The following is a 24,301-nucleotide window of genomic DNA, read 5'->3' on the forward strand; positions in this document are numbered from 1 at the left end:
CACCAGGTGGCATCGCGCCGGGTGTTCCCCGTCCCCCTGTCCCCCCCCACGAAGCCTTCCTCGACCCGGATTCCCTGCTGCGAATATCCCGTTACCGGCCGCAGCCCCGCGGGACCCCGGGTCCTGCCCCGGGGGGAGCCCTCTCCGCCCGCCCGGCCGCCCACCGCCCCCGGCGCCCGCCCGGCCTCCCTCCCTCCCTCCCTCCTTCCCTCCCTCCCAGCTCCCCGCTGCAAATTGGGAAGCTAATGGCAAGGCGTCCGTGTTTGCTTTGCTGGATGCTGTACCCGGGTTGTTGTGTGTCCTGGGGGCACGGAGTGTTTAAAGCAGGGAGTTTACAAGGGTGAGGAATTCAGACAGTGTTTAGAGAGTGAGAGTTTTAGGAGGGAGAACAGGGTGTAATTAATGTAAACCTGATCTATCCCCGGGTTTGCGTACGGCAGCGAAAGCATCTTCAAGAATCTGGATAATTAAGTGCGGTTTTGCTTTGGGAAGCACCTCTGGAGCACACGGGAACAAGTGGGGCTTGGCGAGGGGGGGGAGAGGAAAGGCAAAATCGGTGCAGTTCAGAGGAGTCGCGGAGCCGAGGAAGGCGCGTCCCCAGAGCCGAGCCTGGCTGAGGGGCACTGGAGCAGCAACACAAAAGTTTTTCTGGGCTCCTCGATGGGAGAGGTAGCATTCCTCCTCCCCCTTCCCCAAGTTCCTCCACAAATTGTTAACCTGAAATCTTGGTTTATGGCCACTTGCTAATGTTTTGTTTGCCTTCCAGACTGGTTCTGTACAGGATACCAAAGAATTATGCATTAACTGTAAACTTAGAGGAGCTTGCTGGCCTCAGTGGGTTCTTGATTTATATCAGGCTAAAGGCAGAGAGGAGGGCAAAGTTTTACTTGCCGAGCGCCAAGGAATGAATTACAAGTATGTTGCTCTTTCATTTGCTGCTTCTGCTCTTGTGCCTTCGCAATAGGTTTTAAAACTCAACGAAGTTGCATGGGTTTTTTTTGTTTGTTTGTTTTGTTTTTTTTTCTGCAGTAATTATTTTCCTCTCCTTTTTCCTGCCTGCAGGTTTGAGAGGACGGCAGCCTGTACTGTACGGAGGGATTTGGTTTTCAAAATGGAATTGCAACTTGCCCTCCTTTTCGCTGGGATAATTGCGTTTTCGGACTCGGCGAGAGGTAAGGAGACTGCGCTTTGCTGCAAAGGCTCTGTGACTTGCACCCTTCCCTCTGCTCTGCTGGGTTCGTGCTCCACGAACGCCCACGGTACCCTTGGAGGGACCCCGTAAGGGAGTTGCTGTCGGCTCGGACTTGTCCCCTGCCCGTTGCTTCTTTGCGCAGGGGCGCAGGCTGCTGCACACGTGTGCTGCCTCCTCACCTGCGTGTTTCGGGGCCATCGGTTTGGATGGAGCGTGGTGGCTCCAGGTTTGCTGAGGTCTCTCAGGCGCAGGTGAGCTTCCAGGGGCTTTTCTCGTGCGTGTGTAAAAAATACACAGACAATTTTAAAGAAAAACAACTGCATTCCTCTGTGGATCAAAAATACCTCTCCCCTCCTGTAATCCCTCCAGTCTCTGCCCTGTATATTCCCACTAGTGGACTAAACAAACACATCCATTAACTTCCTCGGTGACAGACAAATGACAGTTCCCAACAGCGAGAGCGTATTTTAACGCTGGGACTCCAGCAGTTGATCAGATTTCAATAAACAGGTTATCCTACTGGAGACTAATTGAAATATGTTGACCTGGGAGTGATGGGAGGGGTGGGCAAAAAAAAAAATTTCTTTATAGGAAGGTGCTTTAAGTGAAATTCTGGGATCAGAGCAGACGGAGTGGTGGTTTTTCCTCTGCTCTCGCCTGTGTTGTACCTTGGTGGGTGCTGTCCCTGGAAAGCCTGAGTGAGAAACCATGCTTTCAGCTCCTCCGTCTCTGGTCACAAAGGAGGGGCTGCATTGTTCCAGGAGAATGGGAGTATGGCTTTAGGATGCAGATCGCTCCAGCTGCAATTCCCAACAGTATCGGAGTTGCATGAATTGTTCAAAGACCTTTAAATCACCCAGTGCCATGGAGTCGTGAATTAAAAGGTTTAAACTTGCCCTTCGCTTGGGCCGTAACTCGACAAAAATAAACCTTGGGGGTGAGGGTGTGAAAAGAGAGGGGGGAGCGTTACTCTAAAAACCCAAGGTTTGGTTAGCGCTGCTTTTTTTCCTTCTTGGCATTGGCTGCTGAGCAAATATTTTATGGAGGCAAAAGCACTATAAAATGATTCGGCTGGAAGCTGAATGAAAAAGAAAACAGTATACAGGCTGTAAGTCCTGTGAGTCTGAATTCCAGGCGAGGTTTACAATGGAGACTCAGTTTAAGTTGTAGGCAATGGGCAGCAGTGTATGAATTAAGATGACCTCATGGATGTATATTATTGCAATGGACCTGAGAAGTTGGTGGAGTTCCGGAAAAGATCTGAAGTGGGCAGGAGAAGACAAAAAGTTTTTTGTCTCTGTTGTGAGCTGAGTGTCGGTTGCTTTACTGACTGACTCTGTTTAAATTTGGTTTGCACTTGTCTTGCTTGTACTCTTTTATTGCCCCTGGAAAATGAAGTGCTGTGGGCTGTTGTAGTGTGAAGAAGCGACAGAAAATTAACAGTGCTAATTTCAGAACATCATTGTTTTTCCCATGAAAAGGTCTTTTTAATGTGACTGTGAGAGGCTCATGTTGGTGATTGGGGTATTTGAACTCTTCGCAGAGCTGGAAAAATCTGTCCTGCAAGTGGATGGAGAGATGGTGGTGGTTATTTAAAATGATGCAGAAATAGAGTTTAAAAACCAGGGCTAAACCCATTAAAAATATTGTTTGTTCATGTGTTGATATCAAGAGACAGGAAGTGAAGAAGAAAAAGGTGTCATCGCTGTAAAAGTATAGACAAAATCTTAACATTTAAATCCTGCTTTGGACCTCCTTAAGGTTGAGAGTATTTTTAATAGCAGAGGACATAGATGGAAGATCAAAATTGCAAGTGAGCAGAGGTGAGACGCTCTCCAGCATGTTGCAACCTTATTTGTGCTGTCGAATATCCCCAGTTATTAGATGTTTACATTTGGATAGCTTCAGATTCTCGGAAAAATGTGCCCGGTTGTTGACATGCCTGCAGAGTTTTTCCAAATGTATCATGTGGTGGGTTTGGCTGCTGGAGATGTATAAATGTTACCTGTTTCAGGCGCTCGGGTTTTATGGACAGTCCATCGGCCGAATCTCAGCCTGAGGTTGCGAGGCTTTAGTCCGGAGGAAGAAGGGCTCTTTGTTTCGGCCAAACAACATTTAATATCTGTATCCTGATCTCAAACTAGACATGTGTGGCCCAAAGTGTGCCGTTGCCTCCTCGCCTGAGGCATCAGAAGCTCAATAGGTGCTCTCTGGTTTACAATCGAGTGAGGAAGGGGGCTGAGAACGTTCTCCATGAAAGTGCTGGTCCTTCTTTTCTACTCGTATTAGGCAAAAGTAGGTTATGCCGGAATTAGAATATTAATTTGGAGCCGTCTGATTGCGGGCCGGTGTTTGGGGAAGGACTGTGCCGTAGAGCATTTGCACAAGGGGGCAGAGCTCAGTTGCCCACGCGCTCCGGCTTCGATATTTCCTGAGCGTTGAGTGCTCAGCTGCAATCTTGAGTTAAATGTTACGTTGTATTATTTTTACATCTTCATTTAGGTGACGCCTTTTAAGGCGAAGGGCCCTGCAGGAATGACTGATTGGGTTAATGTGGCAACTCCCCCCCCCCGGCTAATTTTTCCAGGGCATTTTTCCAGGTCAGAGCTGTGCCTACTAGCTCTCTCCTTTCTTGTGCCCCAATGTGTCACATCATCGATGTACAAAGCAGTGCAAAAAAGGGAATATCTTAGGAAACCAAGATGAAACTCTTAAGAAAGGGGCAATACGTTCAAAGTATCCACATAAAGCAGAGAACAGGTATGATTTTAGAGGTCCAGGTGCAGAACTGTCTGGAGGGATGAAGGGTGCGGTAGGGCTGGCTTAGTTTGAACCAATGCTTTTGGGGCTGAAATTCAAGGACTTTGGCCGTGGGCTTGTCTACACCTGGAAATGCACTGAAATAACCCTTCCGAAAAACTTGATCTGGAATAACTCCCCCAGTCACCAATCTTATTCCAGGCTAAGGATATCCCGGAGGGAGCCTGTACCAAAAGAGTCTTCCTCGGGAGCTATTTTGGTTGATATCCAAGCCCTGTCTTTCCCTTGTGGGTGAAGACAAGAACTTCTGTGTGCACAAAATCCACTATTTGAGAACAAAACCTGTGTGCTGTGGTTTTCTGAGTGGGACTATGCCTTCCGGCTGACAGCCAAGCCGTAGGGTGGTAGCTTCAGCCCTGTTGCCAACTGCACCCGATAGCGTCAGCCCCGAACTCGGGATAATAACGCGGGTCTGGTGGCTCATCCCTCGTGTCACTCCATTCCTGTTCTCTCCAAGCAGCCCTATACTGGGCATAAAAGTCCTCAGAGTCCTGCCCTGGCCCTCCTCCGTGGGGACGAATGCCACCTTGGGTCACTAACTTTAGTGACTACGTCCTGCAGCAATGTAGCTCCTACCACTCCACACCTCCGGTCAGATACAGGTAATACAATCTGGTATTTTCCTGCCTATGTTATCTCAGTGACACACAACGCAATATTTGTTCCAAATCTGTCAAGTTGCCATCGTATTCGCTTTGGTGACCATATACGGTAACGTTGGGATGTGCTCGGCTTGGTCCCGTGGCTTAAACAAGATTTCATATGGTATGTTTAGAAGTTTTTGGTAAGAGCAGTAACGACCCTCCTGTTAGCAAGTAAACTGATATTCTACTGGAAACTAATTAGTTTGGATGTTGATTTCATTTTCGGTGCATTGCGTAGGGAGGGGAAGAACGGGACCTTAATTGCTTTCTGCTCTGGCACTTCTCTGTGCGACACTTGGCTTGCAAGCCTGGTTGATGCCAGCTTTACAGGGAATTTGCTGATGGAGCCACCTCAACATGCAACAGTTTTATGTAGAAATAACACTATGTACTATTTTTGTTTGTCTGAATATTGGAGAAAAGAGAATAAGACACCAGAAGGGTTTTTTTTATTTCTTGGGAGATGAGTTCTTCATTCTGGTGAACGTATTTACCGTTCTGTAAAACTTTGAGTTTTTTAAGAGTGAACAGTAGTAAATGTGGAAAAGATAAATAATGATAGTATAAGAGAGTTGGTTGCTTGCTTCTATTTTACTCCGTTATTCTTGTCAAATGGTTGTTACCAGATATAACAATTAGGTAATTTCTTAATTGGGAAAGAGAAGCATGTTGAGATCAAACAGCCTGACCAGATTTTATGTAAGTCCCCGCGCGTATTCTGGTTAAGTTTGGGGCATTTTTTTTGATCGTGCTCTTGGGGAACTTGCTCATGAATAATCTGTCGGCATGACTTGTACCTAGAGTCAACATGACGATCTGAGAAAATCCTGGTTATTTTTTTAAACCCTGGTTCCTCCCTTCTTCTGAGGCTGTCGGCCGCTTTAAATTGCGGCTGAGTTTAAACATAAAATAGAGTGTGCGTCATACTGGAAAATTAGGGTTGATTTTATTTTATTTTATTAGGAATATTACAAAACTCGGCAAATTGCTCAAATACATTTAGATTTTCCTTAAAGTTTTTATAACTTTGTTTTCCAAGTCCATATGTTTCTTTGACCTTCATTAAAAGACGCAAGCAGCAAATTGAAATACGTCTTTTCTGTGATGAACTTGTACGCAGCAAAGGCTAAACTCCAGAGTATGTTTTTTTTATCCACAGAAGAAACTTGTGCCATGAGGTGGTACTTGAGAAATTACAGGAAAATGGTTCTTTCAGGAAAAAGATGGCATGCAAAAGCAAAAAAGCAAAAATGACACTTGCTAGCAAGTAAGAACCTGCTTTTCAAGGGTTGAGATCATTGGTACTAATTTATTAATTAAAGATGAAGTTCGTTGTCTGGCATGAATTGGCTGACAGAGCTGATCCTTTCCAATGACCCATCTGATAATTCCTTTTTGAGCGTCTGTCTCGCCACGAGAGATGCTGGTACATCTGGGTGGCTGTGTATTTTTGGATTAATTATTAGAAGTGATAAAAATTTCCACTGAAAGGAGAAAATAATAATGCAGAAGTCCTCTGACGCCTAGTTTGAATTAAAAAGAAAACAACAACAACTTTTTTGTCATAGCTTGCTTTATTCAGTGGGAGTAGAACCAGTGCAGCTTTCTGATTTTCCTGAGATGTGAAGCTCTTACTTGTTTCTGCAGTGACTTGTAAAATCATGCTGTTCAAAGGGTCCGTGCAAGTGTATCCCAGCACTACAAGAGTTGGTGGAAATACTCCTTTTTTTTCCCTTTCTTTCATTAACCTGTTCACTTTGTCTTGCTTCAAGGAGCTTGTCTTTCATCTGACCTCTTCGTGTGTTTTCTGGTGGGCTGCTCAAGCTGAAATGCATTTGATCTTGTTTTGAACGTTGAATTTGGATTTCTCTTCCTTTTCTTGGTCTTTGTAATCAGCTTTGATTTGTAGCTTTCTCTAATAATAATGCCTACATACATATTTAGCTACATTGACCTGTCCTAATCTTTTGCACCAAGGTGGAACATTTTGGTCATATAAGGGACTTTTTATAAGAGTAGAGCCAGTGTGAATATAGAATCACCAGGGAGGTGATTCTGTCCGTCTACTCTGCTCTCTTGAGCCCCCACCTGCTGTACTGCCTTCAGCTCTGGGGCCACCAACACAAGAAGGACATGGAGCTGTTGGAGCAGGTCCAGAGGAGGCCACAAAGACGATCTGAGGGCTGGAGCACCTCTCCTATGAGGACAGGCTGAGAAAGTTGAGGTTGTTCAGCCTGGAGAAGAGAAGGCTCCGGGTTGATCTTATGGCAGCCTTCCAGTACCTGAAGGAGGCTTACAAGAAAGCTGGAGAGGGACTTTTTACATGGCCATGTAGTGATAGGACAAGGGGCAATGGCTTTAAACTGAAGGAGGGGAATAGATTTCAATTAGATCTAAGGAAGAAATTTTTTACAATGAGGGTGGTGAAGCACTGGAATAGGTTGCCCAGAGAAGTTGTGGCTGCCCCATCCCTGGAGATGTTCAAGGCCAGGTTGGATGAGGCTTTGAGCAATCTGGTCTAGTGGAGGGTGTCCTTGCCCATGGCAGGGGGGTTGGAACTAGATGATCTTTGAGGTGTCTTCCAAACCAAACCTTTCTATGATTCTAAGTTGCAAAGACCACTGTCTGATGCAAGCCTGTGGAGTATTAATAAGTACTAAAAGAAGAATATTTCCAAAAGTAAGATTGAATAATCTGATCCTGCTGCCCCAATGTTGTATGAGATAGGCAGATACAGCCCATGCCAGTTTTAACAAGTTAGGACCTGATTCTGAGCCTGTGAGTGTTGGTGCCATGACTCCTACTCACTCCCATGGGCTTTGGATCCATCCCTGAAGGATGACTTACACAGATTATCTGTGATATCGACCTTGCATACGACAGCAGAAGAGATGTGGGCTGAGCCTGGTATTTTGGATCATGCCATTCGCCTTCTTAACCAGACAGCTTGGACTCTTTTTTTTTTTTTTTTTTTTTTTTTTTTTTTCATTCTAGAAACACATTGCTTCTGCCTGCTGTGAGCTCTTGGAAGTTAATTGTTTTAACTTTGGGTCGCCGCAGAGCGGTTTATCCCCAAAGAAAGGGTGCCGTTCTACGGACGGTGTTGCTAGCTGTGGAGGGGCTGAAGAGTGGCCCAAGAGTTGTTTAACAAGTTAATATATGCTGTTCGCTGCTGAATCCGTTCACTTCTCTGTTTTATTTATTTATTTTCCCCCTCCCGAGTCAAATAAACATGGGCTGCATGAAGTTTGGTTGGTTGCCCTGATTACACAGTCTCCCCATTGTATCACAGTAGAAACACAATATCCAGCAGTGCTGTGAATAACCTAACATTTTTATTTCATCCCAACTGCTTCAATTTTCAGGAAGAAATTCAGCCAGTAACTCCAGGCTACTTCTTCCATTAAGTGTTCAAACTTAATTTTGAGCTTCACTAAGGGAAGAAAAATGTAAATTGGGAACAGAGGCTTCTCAGAGCAGGTTAATGTTCCTCAGAACTGCTGCACCTCTATTCTCAGCCTCTCTACGAGTGGCTTCTAGCTTGATGGGACCCAAAATCATTTCTCCTTATATCTGATAAATTTATTTCCTGAAAGGTTTACACAATCTTGGGTATCCTGTCAAGTGATAGGAAAGCGAGCAACGCAAGAGATGTCATACCCTAGATGCCACTTGGGTGGTGTTGACTTTGGTGGGTATTTTAGGAGCTGTCAGTATTTGTGCATGTTAGATAAAAACACAGGAACAGCAGACAAATGCAGAAATATGGACTTAATCTGTACAATAGGCATTTAAAAAAAATTCATATTCTCCTTGCTGGGTTTGCTCGTGCTTGCCCAGTGAACTGATGACTAAGTTTGGTACTGGCGTTGTGCAAGCTCTTCGTGGCAATTGTGGGCTTGCTAGTTCTGCCCAGAACAAGAAATTTGGGAGAGGGAAAAAGTGGGAGGAGGACGTGGAGGGAAATGTAAGCATTAGCCAACCTCCAAGAGAAAACTTTATCCAGATTAGTGTACTGCTGCTGTTGAGGCCTGGTGCAGCCAACCTTGGGAGAGGATCTCGAGTGGGCAGTGTGTGTGCTCTGAAGAGGATGTTGGGATGCGGCTTTTCCAAACCTGGGCTGTATTTCTCTTTTCACCTGTGTCCTCCCAGGTGCCCCCACGTCATTAGGTATAGGTGTGATGCTGAATTGGCTTTTGGCCAACGTGTGCCTCTGAGTAGAAGCCTTCTATTGTAAAAGGGGATATTTCATTGTGGTAGCTGGTATTTTGCTACTGCCTTGTATGGCAATAAATCTTCCTTTTTCTAGACAGAAGTGGATGGGCTGAGGCCAAATCAACCCCAAAGGAGGGAGAAGGGACAGTCGCTCAGCCCCATCAGCTTCCCAAAGCCAAACAAGCCAAACTACTGGAGTTAGGCTGCTATAGATGCTGGAGCACTGTGAACTGCTTGCTTTTCGTCCTCCTTCTTCTTGACTAATAGATTTATGTGAGTTGGAGTAATTGAGGAAGCTGTTTTTCTCAGAGGTTTTTCTCACCTAAACAGACTGGTTACCACTGGTTAAGCAATGACAGGTGTCAGACGAGTCACAAATGTACGAACTGCATGTCAAGGATGGAAGGGTTAATGAATAACAGGGTAAACCTCTGGACGTTGTGGACTATCTCCCCAGGGATATTGCAGGCTGTCTGTGGAAGGAAGAACACTTGTTTAGCATCAACCAGCCGAGGTAAAACTGGTGGGTAAAACTCCTTCAGAGTGAGGATACCTCTCTGAAAGAGGATGTTATGAGCCATCTCACTTGTCTTCTGGGTGGATCAAAATCTTTCAAGTTCTTCTGCAGATTAACACAACAGTTTGGTGGCAATCGCAGTGTCTCTAGCCAGTCAAGTAATATTAGGAAGCATTTAATGTATTTTTGGACAGTTTAAATGGGAGAAGAGTTGCCAGTTTACTCCCAAATGAGTAAACTGGGAGAAGAGTTGCCAGCTTTACCAGCATATGGAGATCAGACTCTGTGCTCTGATAAGTCTTTTTATATTTTAATATGCAGGGTCAGATACTGCTCTCCATTATACAGGTGATAGTCTCTTTAGGTTCAGTGAGTTGTGGCTGAGTAGCTGTAAGTAGGATATAGATTTATAATCCTACCCGAGAGCAGAAATTGAGGCCTCGTAAAAACAGATTGTGATTCAGCCCTGTACAGTCTGGCACCAACCACCGAGGTTCATCGTGGTCTGCAACAGTTAATATAAAACCAGATTAACAGATCAGAGTTGATGAGTATCTTTCCTCCTCCTGGTATTCACGACCAATCAGAAATGCAGTATTCCCAGGGTTAATATCGTTAAGGGCTAATGAGAGTGGAGCTTTCAACTTAATCCTGGCCAGGGACAGGTGTTTACTTTTCTGTGACAGGTTTGATGGACAAGGAATCGTAAACCTATTAGGGAGATATTTGCATATGTGGGGGAACTGGCTTTGGACAGTTGATTCTAATTGCTGGATTTGTTATCCGAAAAAGTTTGCCGCTGCTCTCCGCACACAGCTGTTGTTTCTGGGGTACAAACAGAGGCAGAGAAGTGGTAGAGGCTAGTCAGAGTGTTTTGCTCAGGGGCTGGAGAAACCATAAGGTAGGGATGGGTCAGTGTTTTATCTACACCAGAGCGAGGTCCTGCTTGTATCACGGCTATTTCCTGATTCCCTGCTTGCTCTGGCTAGACCAGAGGATTTGAAGGATTTCAAGTAGTGTTTTGTGATAGTGGTGTATACGGGATTATTCCTGTCATTTGAAGTTCATTGGAAACATCAGACTAGTCCTTCTTTGCAATTGGCAATGTAGCCTCGTGACATTTAATTTGAAGTTCAATTCAGGGCTCTTCTGCCCATGAGTATTCCTGTTGGGAGGAGGATTGTAGATTCACATGGATGGGAATCTGTCCGTTTTCCCCAGGTTTTTCTACAAATCCCAAGGAAGAAAACAACAAGGTGCTGCTCAAAAGTAGTCACAGCAATAGAACTGTATATTTATAATAATTATTACTATGTACTCAAAGTTTCTGTGGAAGGAAAAAAAAAAAACCCTCAAAAAGCACTCAGCACAGGCAGCGTTCCCCTTCGAGATAGCATTGGGAGAAAAAGCTTGTCTTTCTGAAGACCACAGACTAGCTAAGTGGAGTTTGAGGCTTATTTTTTCTTTTATCCTAGAAAATCCAATAAATCCAGTAAATTCTTTCAGTGTGGTCTTCCAAGAGTTTTTCAACTTCATCTGACTCACAGATTATTTGAGTGCCATTACAGACTAGGGGTCAAGCAAGTTAATTCCCAGAACAGTACGCTGCCCTGTTTTCAAACTGTGCTAATCAGGGGTTTGAGTCAAAGCATGGTAGTTTGCTTAGTGAAATTATTTTCCTGTTAGAAAATTACAAATAGGGTCTGACTATTCGTATTTGCTTCAGCCACCAGAGCGCTCACATCACATGCGGAGCAAAGCCCCCGGGGATGTACTCGCCGTGGATCGACGCATTGGGGAGGGCTCGTTTCCCACCTCCTAAGATTTGAACTCGTGAAAACAGGCTACAACCTTATCAAAAAAGAAAATAAAGAAATTGTTACGGTCACATTTATACTGCCAGCAGGACGGAGGGAGGGCTGTGTGAAGCCCATCCAAGGAGACCTTTGGTGGAGTTCTTCAGTTACCTCTCCCCCTCACCTTCTTGTAATTGACTCTCGTTTACTTTTTCCTCCTCCTTTCCCGAAGTTTATTACCGCTGTTTAGTCAGAGGAAATGAATTAACATAATTTACTGTGTTTTTTTTAGAGCAAGACACATTCCCTGCATGTACGTATAGGCACGCTTGCAGTCGCCCTCTCGGTGCCGTGCAGAGGAGCGTGTTTGCAGAGTCTGGGTCCGTTTAGGGAGAACAATACCCTGATTATGGAGGGCAGCCTTTTATTCCCAGAAACCAGAAGGAACCATTCGCTTTGAGCAGCTACTGCCCCTTGAAAGGTACAGGCGGGCTGGAAGGGGAGAATAAATCTGTTGTGGACACAAACCAGCAGCATTGTTCTCTGCGGAAGTTGATTTAGGGGTGGGGGTGAGAAACAATCTCAGGATAAACCAAGCGCCAAGTTTAAGATCTCTCAGCATGCGGAGAGATGTTGTGACTTCCAGTTTAATTTCTCATTAATAACTGTGAGACTTCAGGGGAATTATTTGAGCTGGCAAGGTGCTGGGGAGGTTGGGTGGGAAGAAGATGGTAACTGAGCCTCCAAGTGTTCTGTAGATGGGCTGAGTTGAGTTGAAAGGTGCTGTTATGTACGAAATGCCAGTCATTTCTAATTGCGGTCATGCACCTGTGCCTGGTAGATAATGCTGGAGCCATGTCATATGGAGCATTTGCTTCACATGATGTTGGGAAAGGTCAAGCATGTGATTTCTGTCCTGCTAAGTTGGGGCATTGGCGGCACAAATAAGACCCCTCCTTCCTCTGTCTGACCGCAGCCACTCAGGTACTGGCAGTAAATGCTTCTCAGGTGTGATCTCTTGGCAGCTGAAGCTGACTTCACCGCTGTCTTATCCTTGTCCTGCTCCAATTCCAGCCTTGTAACTCCCTTATGCTAATGTGAGAGCTCTTCTGACCTTTCTGTTGGGTGTTTCAGGGGGCTAACCTGGGCAGGAACACAACCTGGAAAAAGTATGAGTTAAATTCTTATAGGAGCATGACCTGAGCTTGTGGGATATCGCAGTGTGACTGCAGGCAGCAAGTCCTTTCCGTTCTCACTTGTGGCAGGAAGGCTCAGTGCTTTGGAAGAATGAGCGTTTATGTGAACATTTATAAAATGCCTCTTTGGGAATGTAAAATGCAGCAGGGTCCACACTGCAAAACGTAGCATTGCCTGGGAGCAGTGAATGTGAAACCCAGAAAAAACAGATTTGGATCCTGGGTCCTCACTTGGTGGATCCCATCAGAAAAAGTGTGTATTACTCTGGTAGAAACTTCTCATCCAGAATGAGATCTGGGCCATTCTAGACAGGCAGTAATTATTTGTTGTCTTTTGCTCTTGGTTCACCTCAGTCAGAGGGTAGTGCATCGCTGACCCTTCTGCATTGGAGATTCCAGCTTTCACGCTCTATTTCATGACAATTTTCTGTTTGTCTCAGTGTTCCCTTGAAATTTGGAGTGTTTTATGGGGAAATGGGAATCTTCTTTCCACTGTCCTCTGCTTTTGGCTCCTGAGGGAGAAGGATGGTTTTGGGGAGCTGGGAAATGACAAGTTAACGCCAGAATTTGCTGGCCCTCCTACGGCATTGCCTGCTGCAAGGACGGAGCTGCTCCATCAGGAGCACAGCCAGCAGCAAACCCATCGAGTTCCCTCTGGTCCAAGCACAGTGTGCATCTACTCTGATACCAAGGTGACATGTCACCCAGGCCTGGGAGGGAGCCAGGTGCCCCCTGCGACCTTGGCTTCGTCTCTATGTGAATTTCTGGCTACTGGCAGGGCTTCAGGGGGTTGCAAAAATAAGGCAGAGAAAACAACTTGTGCAAAATACTCCCCGTGGGTGAAAATATTTTTCCAGGGGAACAGAGCCAGTAGGCAAAACAGGTAAAGCCGCAGGACTGCAATAACAAGGCTTTTAGGGGTTTTCTAGAGGGGGGGTGTTTATGTTGGCCTGCCAGGCACAGTGGGTGAATTCTGGCCAGGGATGATTGACGTGTGTCTAATGTGATGAGCGGTGACCCTGCACCCCGGAGAAACTGTGGCTTTCGCTTGCCCGTTGATCCAATTATTTTGTAGAGAGGGGAAGATGGTGGTGCGTGTCCCAGCACCCATGTGGAGGCTGCTGGGCTTCCTCGATGTTGGAAGGCTAAACTCTGGCACATTCAGGAAGATCAGAACTAGATGCTAAATAATTATAATTATCTCAAGGTAGCAGGGGTGTGGTTTTTAAAATATCCTTTAAAATCTGCCGGACCTTTCTCAGGCCTGGACGATGTGAGAAGGGCAAGTGCTGGTTCCCGTGCCGGCTCACAGACCACAATATGGGCAACAAGAACCAGGGCAATAAGAACCACTCCAGAGTCCATCCCCACATCTGTGTCGCCGCGACGGCTTTCAGCTGCAAGTGAGAGGGTGTGCGGTGATCTGTGGAAAAATGTGAATCTTGGCAGCAGTCCCTGGTTCAAAATATCTGGGAAACGCTGAGCCAGGAGGTTGAAAATACATCTCTGGGGTTTCTCCAAAAAAGAGAACTAATGTCCACCTTCCAATGAGACAAGCGTTTGAAAGAAAAAAATAAAGTGCAATGTTGTATTAAAAGAGAACAGCTTAGTTATCAGCTGCTAATTGAAATAACAGCAGAGAGGAACCAGCCTGAATGAATTTACTAGCCTCTGGATTTGGATCTTTTTGTTCGTGTACTTGTAGGCACTTTCCCTTTTACCTCTGCAAGAGTAACGCAGACGTTATGCTATGTGCTAAAAAAACCCCAACCAGCAATGGGTTTCATCTCAAAGGGAGATGAAAAATGCACCCAAGTAATTGAATGAGCTTTCTGCTGTGAGTAACCCAGCTGTCAAACCGGAGCAGGGCCTTCTTTCCGTGGCATGTGTCGGAGGGTATTTGTGGAGATATTAAGGCAGGTATGGAGGAGGACTGCAAGGTCTGAAATATTGAATATTGCTCTTGGAGAGCAGGTCAGCAGAGGAGCAACAGTTTTGGTTGATGGAATGAACATAGTGTACGGCAAAGTTGTTGTTATAGCTGATGTGATTTTTTTTTTAGTATTGGGGTTAGTGCCTGGAAGTCCTCGTTGTACCAGAGCCTTGTTGTTGTGTTAGGGGCTGTCAAACCCAGAAAGAGAAAGACAGCTACAGTCTTATCTGCAAGGTACTAACAGCTCTTTGTATACAGACTATGCTTTACTCTGACAGAGGCTCCTTGTGAAAACTGGACCCATCGACCAGCCGAGTTTTGTTTTACCCGCGTAAACCTGAGAAAGGTTAGATCCCCTATTTGCCTACGCTGCCCTGTGCAAAGCAAACATTGCCCTGATAAGGATTTCTCGCTGCTGCTATAATACTGCTATAATCTTGTGTCTAAACCCTGGGCAAGAGGCCAAGGTGAAACAGGTGCAAAGGTATCGTTCGTGCATGGGCTGAAGAGCTTGCACCGCACACCCAACGTGGTTTGCATGTGTGAATCACAAGCCCCGTCATCCCCTCTCTGCTGGGTACAAACTTCATCATTGACTTTAGGGAGAGCTAGGCATTACACTGAGTTTATTTTTGATGGAGACAACACTCAAAAGTCCTCGAATGGAGTGGGAAAAAAAAAAGAGATTATTCAAGCATTGTTATTATAGGCAACGCAATAGGTCAAGGCAATCCCAAGCAAAATACATACTGGGCAGAGAAAGGATTGGGAACAGCCTGAGGAGAAGGACTTGGGGGCATTGATTGATGAGAAGCTCAACGTGAGCCAGCAATGTGCGCTTGCAGCCCAGAAAGCCAACCGTATACTGGGCTGCATCCTAAGAAGTGTGGCCAGCAGGTTGCGGGAGGGGATTCTGCCCCTCTACTCTGCTCTTGTGAGACCCCACATGGAATACTGCGTTCAGCTATGGAGTCCTCAACATAAGAAGGACATGGAGCTGTTGGAGTGGGTCCAGAGGAGGGCCACAAAGATGATTCGAGGGCTGGAGCACCTCTCCTATGAAGACAGTTGGGGCTGTTCAGCCTGGAGAAGGCTCTGGGGAAACCTTCTAGTAGCCTTCCGGTACCTAAAGCAGCCCTGCATTAAAGCTGGAGAGGGACTTTTTAGAAGGGCGTTGTCATGGTTTGATATGGAGGGGGGGGTTGGTTCTGGTGGCAGGAGAGGGGTTTTGCTCCTGCGACCTCCCCGGTTTTGGAACCGGGTTAGGCTTAGTTCTGGGCACCAGATCAGACTGCCATCCCCCTCGGGGTTGAGCCAATAGGGCGCCTCTGTGAATTGCCCTATTTAAGTCGGGACAAAGGAACTGGAAAAGGTGCTTTGCTCAGGATCGAGGAGAGAAGGGAGGAGGGCACTGCCCCCGCTCCCTGGCTCCCGGCCGGGCAGCTGCCTGCGTCGGGCCGGCGCCGCCCACGGGGAATGGTGGTGGCGGAGCCAGCTGGGGAACTCGGGGGCACCCCTCTCCCGGGGTGCCCACTGGGCTGAGTTCACCTGGAGAGGACTGAGATCTGAGAGAAACAGCCGCATCGACAGCAGGTCAGTGAGGATGGAGCGGGAGGAGGTGTGCCGGAGCCGAGTTTCCCCTGCGGCTGATGGTGAGATGGCAGGCGGCCCCCCTGCAACCAGGACGGCCTCGGTGGAGCAGAGACCCACTCGCAGCCCGTGGGGAGAAGATGCCTGAGCCTGAGGATGGTCGTGTTGGGGTGCACGACAAGGCAGAGAGGCATCTGGAGTCTGCGTGACGACCCACGCCGGAGCGAGTGGCTACAGCTCCCTAAGTACCCGAGACTGTGGTAAAGCCCACACCGGAGCAATCTGTGGGGAAGGATTGCACCCTGTGGGCTGGACTCACGCTGGAGAAGTTTGTGGATTTTTCCTCGTGGGTAGGGGATCCATTGGAGCAGGGGAAAAGGGTGTAAGGACGCCTCCTCCTTTAAGAAAGAAGCAGCAGTAACAGCACGGAATGAACTGACCTGCACTCCCCCAGTCCCTGCCCCCTGTGCTGCTGGGGGGAGGAGGTAGAGCCGGAAGGAAAAGGAAAGGAGGGGGGAAGGTGTCGGTTTTAAGATCTGGTTTTGTTTCTTTCTGTCCTCTCGAGTAATTGGTTTTTCGTTTCCCTTTGTCCTTCTAAGTAATCATTAATAAACTGTTTAGCTTTGAGAAAGCCCTGTCTGTTTTGCCCAGGACCATGGTTGGTGGGTGCTCCCTCTGTTCTTGTCTCAACCCTCAGTCCCTTTGTTTTTTTTTTTCTCTCCTCTCTACTTTACTGGAGAAGGAGAGACTGTGTGAGTTTTAGTTGCTGGATCAGCCTAAAACCACGACAGGCGTGTAGTGATAGGACAAGGGGCAATGGCTTTAAACTGAAAGAGAGTAGATTTTGATTGGATGTAGGGAAGAAATTCTTTACTGTGAGGGTGGTGAGGCACTGAAAGAGGTCACCCAGAGAAGTTGTGGCTGCCTCATCTCTGGAAGTGTTCAAGGCCAGATTGGATGAGGCTTTGAGGAACCTGGTCTGGTGGACCTTGCCCATGGCAGGGGGGTTGGAACTAGATGGTTAGATGATCTTTAAGGTTCGTTCCAACCCAAACCATTCCATCATTCTATGATTATTATTATCAAACTCTTTTCATATGTGCTAATAACAAGGTCTGCCTTCTCCCAAGCGTTGTTCCACATTTCACTGGACTCCACCATGGGTTTCTGTTCCATCCTGGAAAAGTGCAAAGAAAAGCCAACCTAAAATCTGGGGGAGACGAAGAGAAAGGCAAATTTTCACACAGGCACAGAAACAGAGGTTCTTCCAAAGGAAATCGTTTTGCTTGGAAAGCCTTACAGTGATTGTTGAAAGGGCATTTCAGTGGAAAAGGCCAAGCAGCCCTAGGCAGAACCAACATCCTCAATTGAGAAAGAGTTTTTTTTTCAAACAGCAGTACTGTTAAGAAATAATCAAAGTCAAAACAAGGAAAATAGTGGATGATGCATCTCTTTGAATTCATCCTGGTTTGAATCCACTGAAACCCATGTAGCACGATGCTGGAGACATGCAAAGGGAAGTAGAGACCCAAGGATTTCAATGCCCTTTTGCAACTACAGAAGTTTCTGATCTCAGACACTGTTTTTATCAATTATTAAGCACCTACTTACTTTTAAGCACCTGAGGATTATTGTATTCATAGAAACACTTGCTGAGGACCCATTACACAGTTTGTCACGCTTTCTTGAAATACAGAGGACCTAAGCACAGGCTGAAGTGGTAATGATTCTTTCACGAGGATTGCGACACTGGGGTTTTTCCCTTTAAAATTATTTTTCTGGGCTCATGGAAATTGGGAAATAACTCGGCTTTTGGTTGAAAAAAAAGAGAAACTGTGGGTTTCACAACATTTCAGCCTTGATTTTGAAGGATAGATAGAAAACGTGAGTTACGTGCGCTGACCTTGCTGTCTGACTTAGACACCAGAAGGGAAATAAAGAAAGAACTGAAGCGAGTTTTCCATGACTCCTCTAAACCAGCTCCATCATTCTGGAGCTTGCTTTATGATTTTTGGGACCTTGGGATAGGCAGTGCCCCGGAGCATGCTGTCACTTCAGGGCCAGAGCCTGTTCATGCAAACACCCTCCACGCTTGCAGTTCCCTTTATTTGTCCCTCTGCCTCCCTGCAATGCCATCTTGGGCAAAACTTGAAAATGAAAAAAAGAAAAGGGGAGGAAAAGAAAAAAAGAAAGAAAAAAGGACATTTTGGGAGGCCCAGCTGTGTCACTTCAATTTTTGCTAGCTGTTGAGGAAGATTTGTGAGGACTCTCTGGGGGACAAAGGGTCGGGTCAGAGGTAGAAAGTCACTCACCCTCTACTAGAAGCATTTATAATGCCAGGGCAGCTCCCTGTGGAGCGTCTGTCTCTCCGACCTTCCCTCTGGGGTTGACAAGAGGCAGACAGCCTCCCTCCAGCTGTTCCCTCTGCCATATTACAAATGAGACACTGAAAAGCAGCCCTTGGCCTTGAGACAGCTCTTCTCTCTCTAGCTCGTTCTACCTATCAATTAATGTCAAGCAAAGGTGGTTTATAACTATTTTATAACTTTTCCAAGAGTGGGACCCTCACGCTCTTCCAAAGGGCAAGTCCAGCTCTCATGTGGCGTGGCTGCCAAAATCCGTGTGCGGCAAGTTAACGTGTGGGAGCAAAAAGGACTTTTGGTTTTTTTTGTGAAAAAAAAATGCTCCTTAACATTCAAATTCTTCCATGGAGACTTTATCCCAAAAGAACATCTTTGTCATAAGTGCCAGTGGGGAAAAAAACCCCATCTTTATCCTTCCCCATCAGGGAAGGTGGTACTTAGTGTCAGCGTTGGACGTGATCTTCACTCTTCTTCTGTTTCTGATGTGCTTTTGAACCCGGGACCAAGAGCTGGTGGCTTTTCTTGGACTCCATTAGTCCCTGCGGAGAGCAAGCGACATGTCGAGTAATTGTTCACCCTTGTAGCTCTTGGCTTGTGCAATGGGTGTGAAGTGTAAGGAGTGAATTATGAAAAAAATGAAATTAATTAAAAATCATACGTGGCAGCGTATTTCCTGACAGAGAACAGCGAGATGATGGTGGAGATTTTTCAGGCTGTCTCTCACCCGCTCACCCTCTTCTTTTGTACCGACTTCCAGCAATTCGGCTGCGTGTTTTCTTAGGAAACACCTTCCACTGACAGGCTACTGAATTTTTCTTAAATGCTGATTTCTGTCAGAGCTGATAAGGCAGCAGCCAGCCTGCAAAGATAACGCAGGGCACTGAGGCTTCTTGGTTTCGTCTTTGTTTGGATTTTTTTAGCAAGTGTTTGACATATGCTGAGAGCTGTCTGGAGACTTTGGGTTTAGTGGGTGTCTCCCCCTCCTTTCTCTTTGTCTTTGGTCTCAAAGTGCTTTTAGGGTGGTTTGGGAGAGGAAAAAAAAAAGGGTGCTAATGGAACTGGTGAATTAGCAGTGTTTGCTGAAGGGAGTGGGGAAGACGGGCAGTGGGACTGGATGCCGAGAGTGGCTCTGGGCCCTGCACTTTTGGTGGCTCCACTTGGAAAATATTGCCCCTAACCAGGGCTTAAAGGGGGTGAGCAGCAACACAGAGTCACCCTAAATGCCCGGTCACTGGCAAAAATGCCTCACAGTGTAGGAAAGCTTGTGGTTAACTGTCTTTTCAATCCTCCATCCTGACTCCAGCTCCCCTTTTCTTGCAGTGGTGTCCCTGTTTGGGCTGCTGGCTTCTGTTAACCTGCGAGTGAGTGTTCACGCTTGGCTTATGTCAACCAGAAAGGAAACTTTACCAGCCAAAGATTGATTTACCTGTTGATGCTAAGGGCTTCGTTACAGGGAGCCTGGTGAGCAAGCCAAACGTGGGTAGAAAATGTAGCCCGTGCCCTCACACAAAGATGTCTTCTGTCACCCTTAGAGTATGAATTTAGGATCTGTTTTCAGCCCGAGCAAGCCCTTAGCAATATAAGGTGTCCCCCCCATGCTCACGTCTTTGCTGTGACCCTGTGGCGTCCCCAGCTTGCCCTCTGTCTGATGCAACTCTGTGGACGGTTGCATCGTGGGTCAGATTATGGACAGGACAGAGATCTGGCTGGAAATCCCACAAAAAAAAAAAAAAAAAGTGAAAAAAAAAAGTCATGGCACAGCCGTGTAGCACTGGATTTTATATACCTGGCTGTTGCTTGTGGCACCCCTCAGGTGGCTTGTACAAAGTGTGCTGCTGTTCACTGATACTTAATATTCGGTGTTTTTTCAGTGGTGTTTCACCATGGCTGGAATTACGATGCCAAACAGCACGTCCCGTTTTCAAGTTTCAATGTAATTTGTGGGCATGTCTTAATTAAACTTCACAGCACTGCGTAGAGGAACGTATTTTATGCCTACAGTGTCATGCCATCAACCTCATACAGAGGGTCAGGAGCAGTACAGTGGTTTTGTTACGTGCTTCTGCCCAGCAAATCTTTCTTACTCTTTAACCTGTCACATATGAAATTAATTTCAAAGATACATTTGCTCAGAAAGTAGCGTTCTTTGCACCAGAAATCCATAACAGTAGAAGAAACCACTGCCAGATGTCTGCATTTGTAGAAAACTGGCAGGTTCTGTCTGGCGATGACAGAATATTTCAGTGTATTTATGAAGTGCTCATGTTTTTAGAAATATAGAAATCCAGTTGATATCAGTAGAACTATTCATCAGGCATCCTGCTTTTTCTTATTTTAACCAGCAGAATGTATTTCTTTAGTTCATGCAGTTTCTCTACCCCTCTGCCGCTGCTGCATTTTTTTTTCCAGCTTCACAAACCTCTTCATTTTTGAGGGGCATCTCTGGGTTTAAAACAAACATCACTAGAATCTCATGTAACTTTGGCTCTGCATTTCTACATCAGGCATTTTTACTCAAGGGACAACTGTTCACAGAATTATAGAATTGTTTGGGGTGAAAGGGACCTTCAAGATCGTCTAGTTCCAACCCCTCTGCCATGGGCAGGGACACTTGCCACTAGACCAGGTTGCTCAAAGCCTCATCCAACCTGGCCTTGAGCGCTTCCAGAGATGGGGCATCCACAACTTCTCTGGGCAGCCTCTTCCAGTGTTTCACCATTATTTTTTTTTTCCACATAAAGCTGAAAGGACGATTTTCACTCTAGAAGTGTATCCTGCAACATTTTACAATTTTCAGAATAAGTTTGGTGTTGGTTTTTTTTTTTTTTTTGCTAAGATGCCTCTTGTTTGGGTTGTTACCACGCGAAGAGTCTCACATTTGGATCTTTTCACATTGGAAGTTAAATTTGGATCAAGTCAGGGATGTTGGAGGATGCAGGAGCCGCAGCACTGCTGGTGGTTGAAGTTTGAAGCCCATCAGAAATGGTGTCCTCAAGACAGTTCAGTTCTGTTCCAAAATTTTTTTTTTAAGAGCTAAATTGAGCCTCTTGATGTCTCAGTGCCAATGTTTTTGCTTATATACCTGACACAGACATCAGAGAGTTTTCAGAATTAAAATTTGCAGAGATCTGGGCAGTTCTTTGTCAGAAGATGCAGTTAGAGGCCAGGGATGTGTACCCAGCAGTACGTAAATTTAAGGGATTTAGGTAGGTGCCCGTATGTATTGTGGTAACAAATGAGGAGCTGTACAGAAACATCAACGAAAGGGGCTCCTTGTGGGATTTACTATTGGAACACGATTGCTAATCTGCGCAATCTACAAATCAAGTTAATTGGGTTTGCTCAGGCTGTTGCTCCCAGGATTGCTAAGCACAGTAGCTTGAAGGCAATGGGGGTTTGGCCTCCCAATCTTTGCCGCGTATTTGTTTTTACAGAAAATGCCTTTGATATATGTAAGCTATATTTCTGTGCATTACAAATGATAGATTCCTCCCCCATATCCTGTGACAGCCTTCCCTGGAGACAGACAGTCTGTGTTGTTTTAGCGAGATGAAGAAAGATTAACGGGAAAGGTTTTGCTAGTGTTTGCAAAGACTTTGAGCGAAAGGGAAAGGTTTGGATTGAGGATTTAGTGAGAATGAAAAAGCGCTTCTGAAAACTGCTGCCTGCACATGGAGCTCCCCTCTCAAGCGGGCAGCAGTCTGCAAGGAACACCAGGACAGCCCCAATGAACCCCGAGGCTGCGGGCTTGACATGCCCTTGGCTCCCTCCGTGTGCTGCTGCTCAGGTAGGACTGATCCTCCTTGCATTTGCACATCTGCAATTATTTTCCGAACCAGCTGCGCTGGTGCATTTGAGTCTCTGGGTGAGTAAAGAGCCTCTGCACCACTGGGGAGTGTGAGAAGGTGGGTACATGTGGAGAAGGTGCCCCAGGGGACCCCTTCATCCCTTCCATGGGGGCTCACCCCACCAGGCATGGGAACACTGTCCTGCAGCATGATGCTCAGGCACCACGAGAGGTGTTCAGCTCACAGATTGAGTCATCCATGTGTCGGTGTCTCAGCTGCCCTTGAAGTTGACAGAGATGTTAGTAAGTGGGTCATTGAGCTAGTATTGACCAGATCTAGTTAGACACCTAGATTTAGGTCAATCCAAGAGTTAAGTCTTGGCCATATTTATGTTCCTGAGATAATTAATAGTGATTCTGTATATGCTTACTGCTCATCCATCTACATGCAGTGCCATAAATTAAAGCCTCTGGGTAATTCACTGGCAAGTCCCCATTGAGGTTTTTTTTTTGCTAAGTTTGAGCCTGGATGGGCTCTAGCTCCCTTGTCAGCTACCTAATATCCTCAGCCAAGGTCAGGCCACCCTTACCCAGAGTCCCCAAGTGCTCCCCATCAGGTGCCGGTGCCTGAGGACACATCGCAGTTCACACTGTCTGGACAAACATCCAAGGCCAGACTCGGGGTACATTTTGGTCACTATCAGCAAAATAGCTACATCTGGGAGCTTCACATGCAGGCTAATTGCTCCTGAGTGTGTAATATTATATGTATTTGAGGGAAGGGATGGTTTTCCTCCCTCCTGGTGATCGTTTTATACCCCAGAGTGGGAAGGATTAATAGCCCTTTGGGCTTTCTCTTCACCATGCAAGCAATTAGCATCCTAAGCAGGAGTGGCTCAAAGGTCTGACCTGCAACCTTGCATGGTGTTTTCTTTGTGAAGCACGGACAGGATGTACAGTAAATCAGTAAATCAGGTTCAGGCAGTTCTGTTTGCTGAAAACAACATCATTTCACAGTGACCCTGAACACATTACTTTTTTTTTTTTTTTTTTTTTTTTTTTCCCCAAAAGCGTCCTAGCAGAGGGCTTGTAGTTGCATCCAGGAGGAGTTATAAGTGGTGGATCAAGAGCTGGAAGCAAAACTTTCCTCTCTGAGTTGGTGCTGCAAATCCTGCCCTTGCTGACAAGGCTGGTGATGATTGCAGAGGACTTGGTGGCCTTCACCATGGCTAGATATAGGGTCAATACAGCAGCTCCTGCTTTGGCTGAACAGGAAAAGGTGGATGTGATGGCCTGGAGCCCCACTGCCGTGAAAGTGAGCATCACGCCATGGCAGCAGTTGGAAAAAGCCACCAACAAAAATGCTCTGGGCAGAACCTCGACAGTCCCTCTGACAGTATGAAGGAGAGAAGCTTCTCCAGCCCCTGGTATGCTGCAGAACAGGATTTGTTTGGCCAAATCTGTTTACCTGCATCATGCCCTAAAAGCACTTTTTCCTCCTCAGTGGCTGGAAAGGGAGGTGGGTGAGGGAACCCCTATGTGCCTACACTGTAGATGTCTGAAGTTAGAGGTGAAGGAGTCCTGATGAGGTCTGTTTTAGAGCATGTCCTGGTATAAGTCAAGAATGGCTGCTTTGAAGTGGAAAAGGAAAGGCTAATTTAAAGCCAATAAACGTGAATTCACCCTCAGGCTTCAGTGAGTGTTAGGAGGATTAATATGTGAGTCAGCCCTTTTCCTTACACAGGCAAAACTTTTCCTTATGGCATGAAATCAGCTCAGTGCAGAGGGCTCCGGTACCACCAAACCCGTCTCTTAAAGGGCTTGCATGGGAGGCCAGAGGTTCGTAGACATTATGCTGCCTGTCTGTCTGCACACAGAGAAGTGTCATGGTAAATTAATCCATTACCCAGGACTGTTGATTTAACACCTTGCTTCTACCTCTGGAAGAAGCTTTCTTCCAGGTCTTAAATCTGTGTTATCTTCAGCTGCCCCAGTGTAATTGGGGATTTGCAGATTAGAGGATGGGAGCCAACATCACCGCTGCTTTTCTGCATTTTTGGAATGCGAGGGAAGATGCTGGGGGTGGAAGAGTTCCCGTATGTGCAGTTTATTGGTGTGTCTTTGGTAGAGTTTTATTGCTTTGTTAAAAGACGTTGAGCTGTATGATTTATTAGCACTGCCACGGAGACTGTATTAATGATTAGTTCACATTCCAGGAGATCTTAGTGGGTCCTGCCCATGGTAAGGT

The 24,301-nt window shown here is 46.2% G+C and overlaps 1 protein-coding gene across 3 annotated transcripts in view; it reads left to right on the forward strand.

Annotated features, from left to right (window-relative positions):
- Positions 1 to 245: 245 nt before the first annotated feature.
- Positions 246 to 24,301, forward strand: part of FGFRL1 (fibroblast growth factor receptor like 1) — a 183,313-nt gene continuing 159,257 nt past the window's right edge. Inside the window, exons 1-2 of one of the 3 annotated variants that reach the window (XM_086612289.1) lie at positions 246 to 340; positions 1,063 to 1,172. In XM_086612289.1, the coding sequence (XP_086468415.1) occupies positions 246 to 340; positions 1,063 to 1,172 (205 nt within the window). Of the gene's footprint in view, positions 341 to 904; positions 916 to 1,062; positions 1,173 to 24,301 lie in introns of those variants that run through there. The other 2 variants (XM_086612290.1, XM_086612292.1) reach the window with 2 other exon arrangements.

Source organism: Tauraco erythrolophus, chromosome 5 (genome assembly GCF_009769465.1).
Source record: "Tauraco erythrolophus isolate bTauEry1 chromosome 5, bTauEry1.pri, whole genome shotgun sequence".
Lineage (NCBI taxonomy): Eukaryota > Metazoa > Chordata > Aves > Musophagiformes > Musophagidae > Tauraco > Tauraco erythrolophus.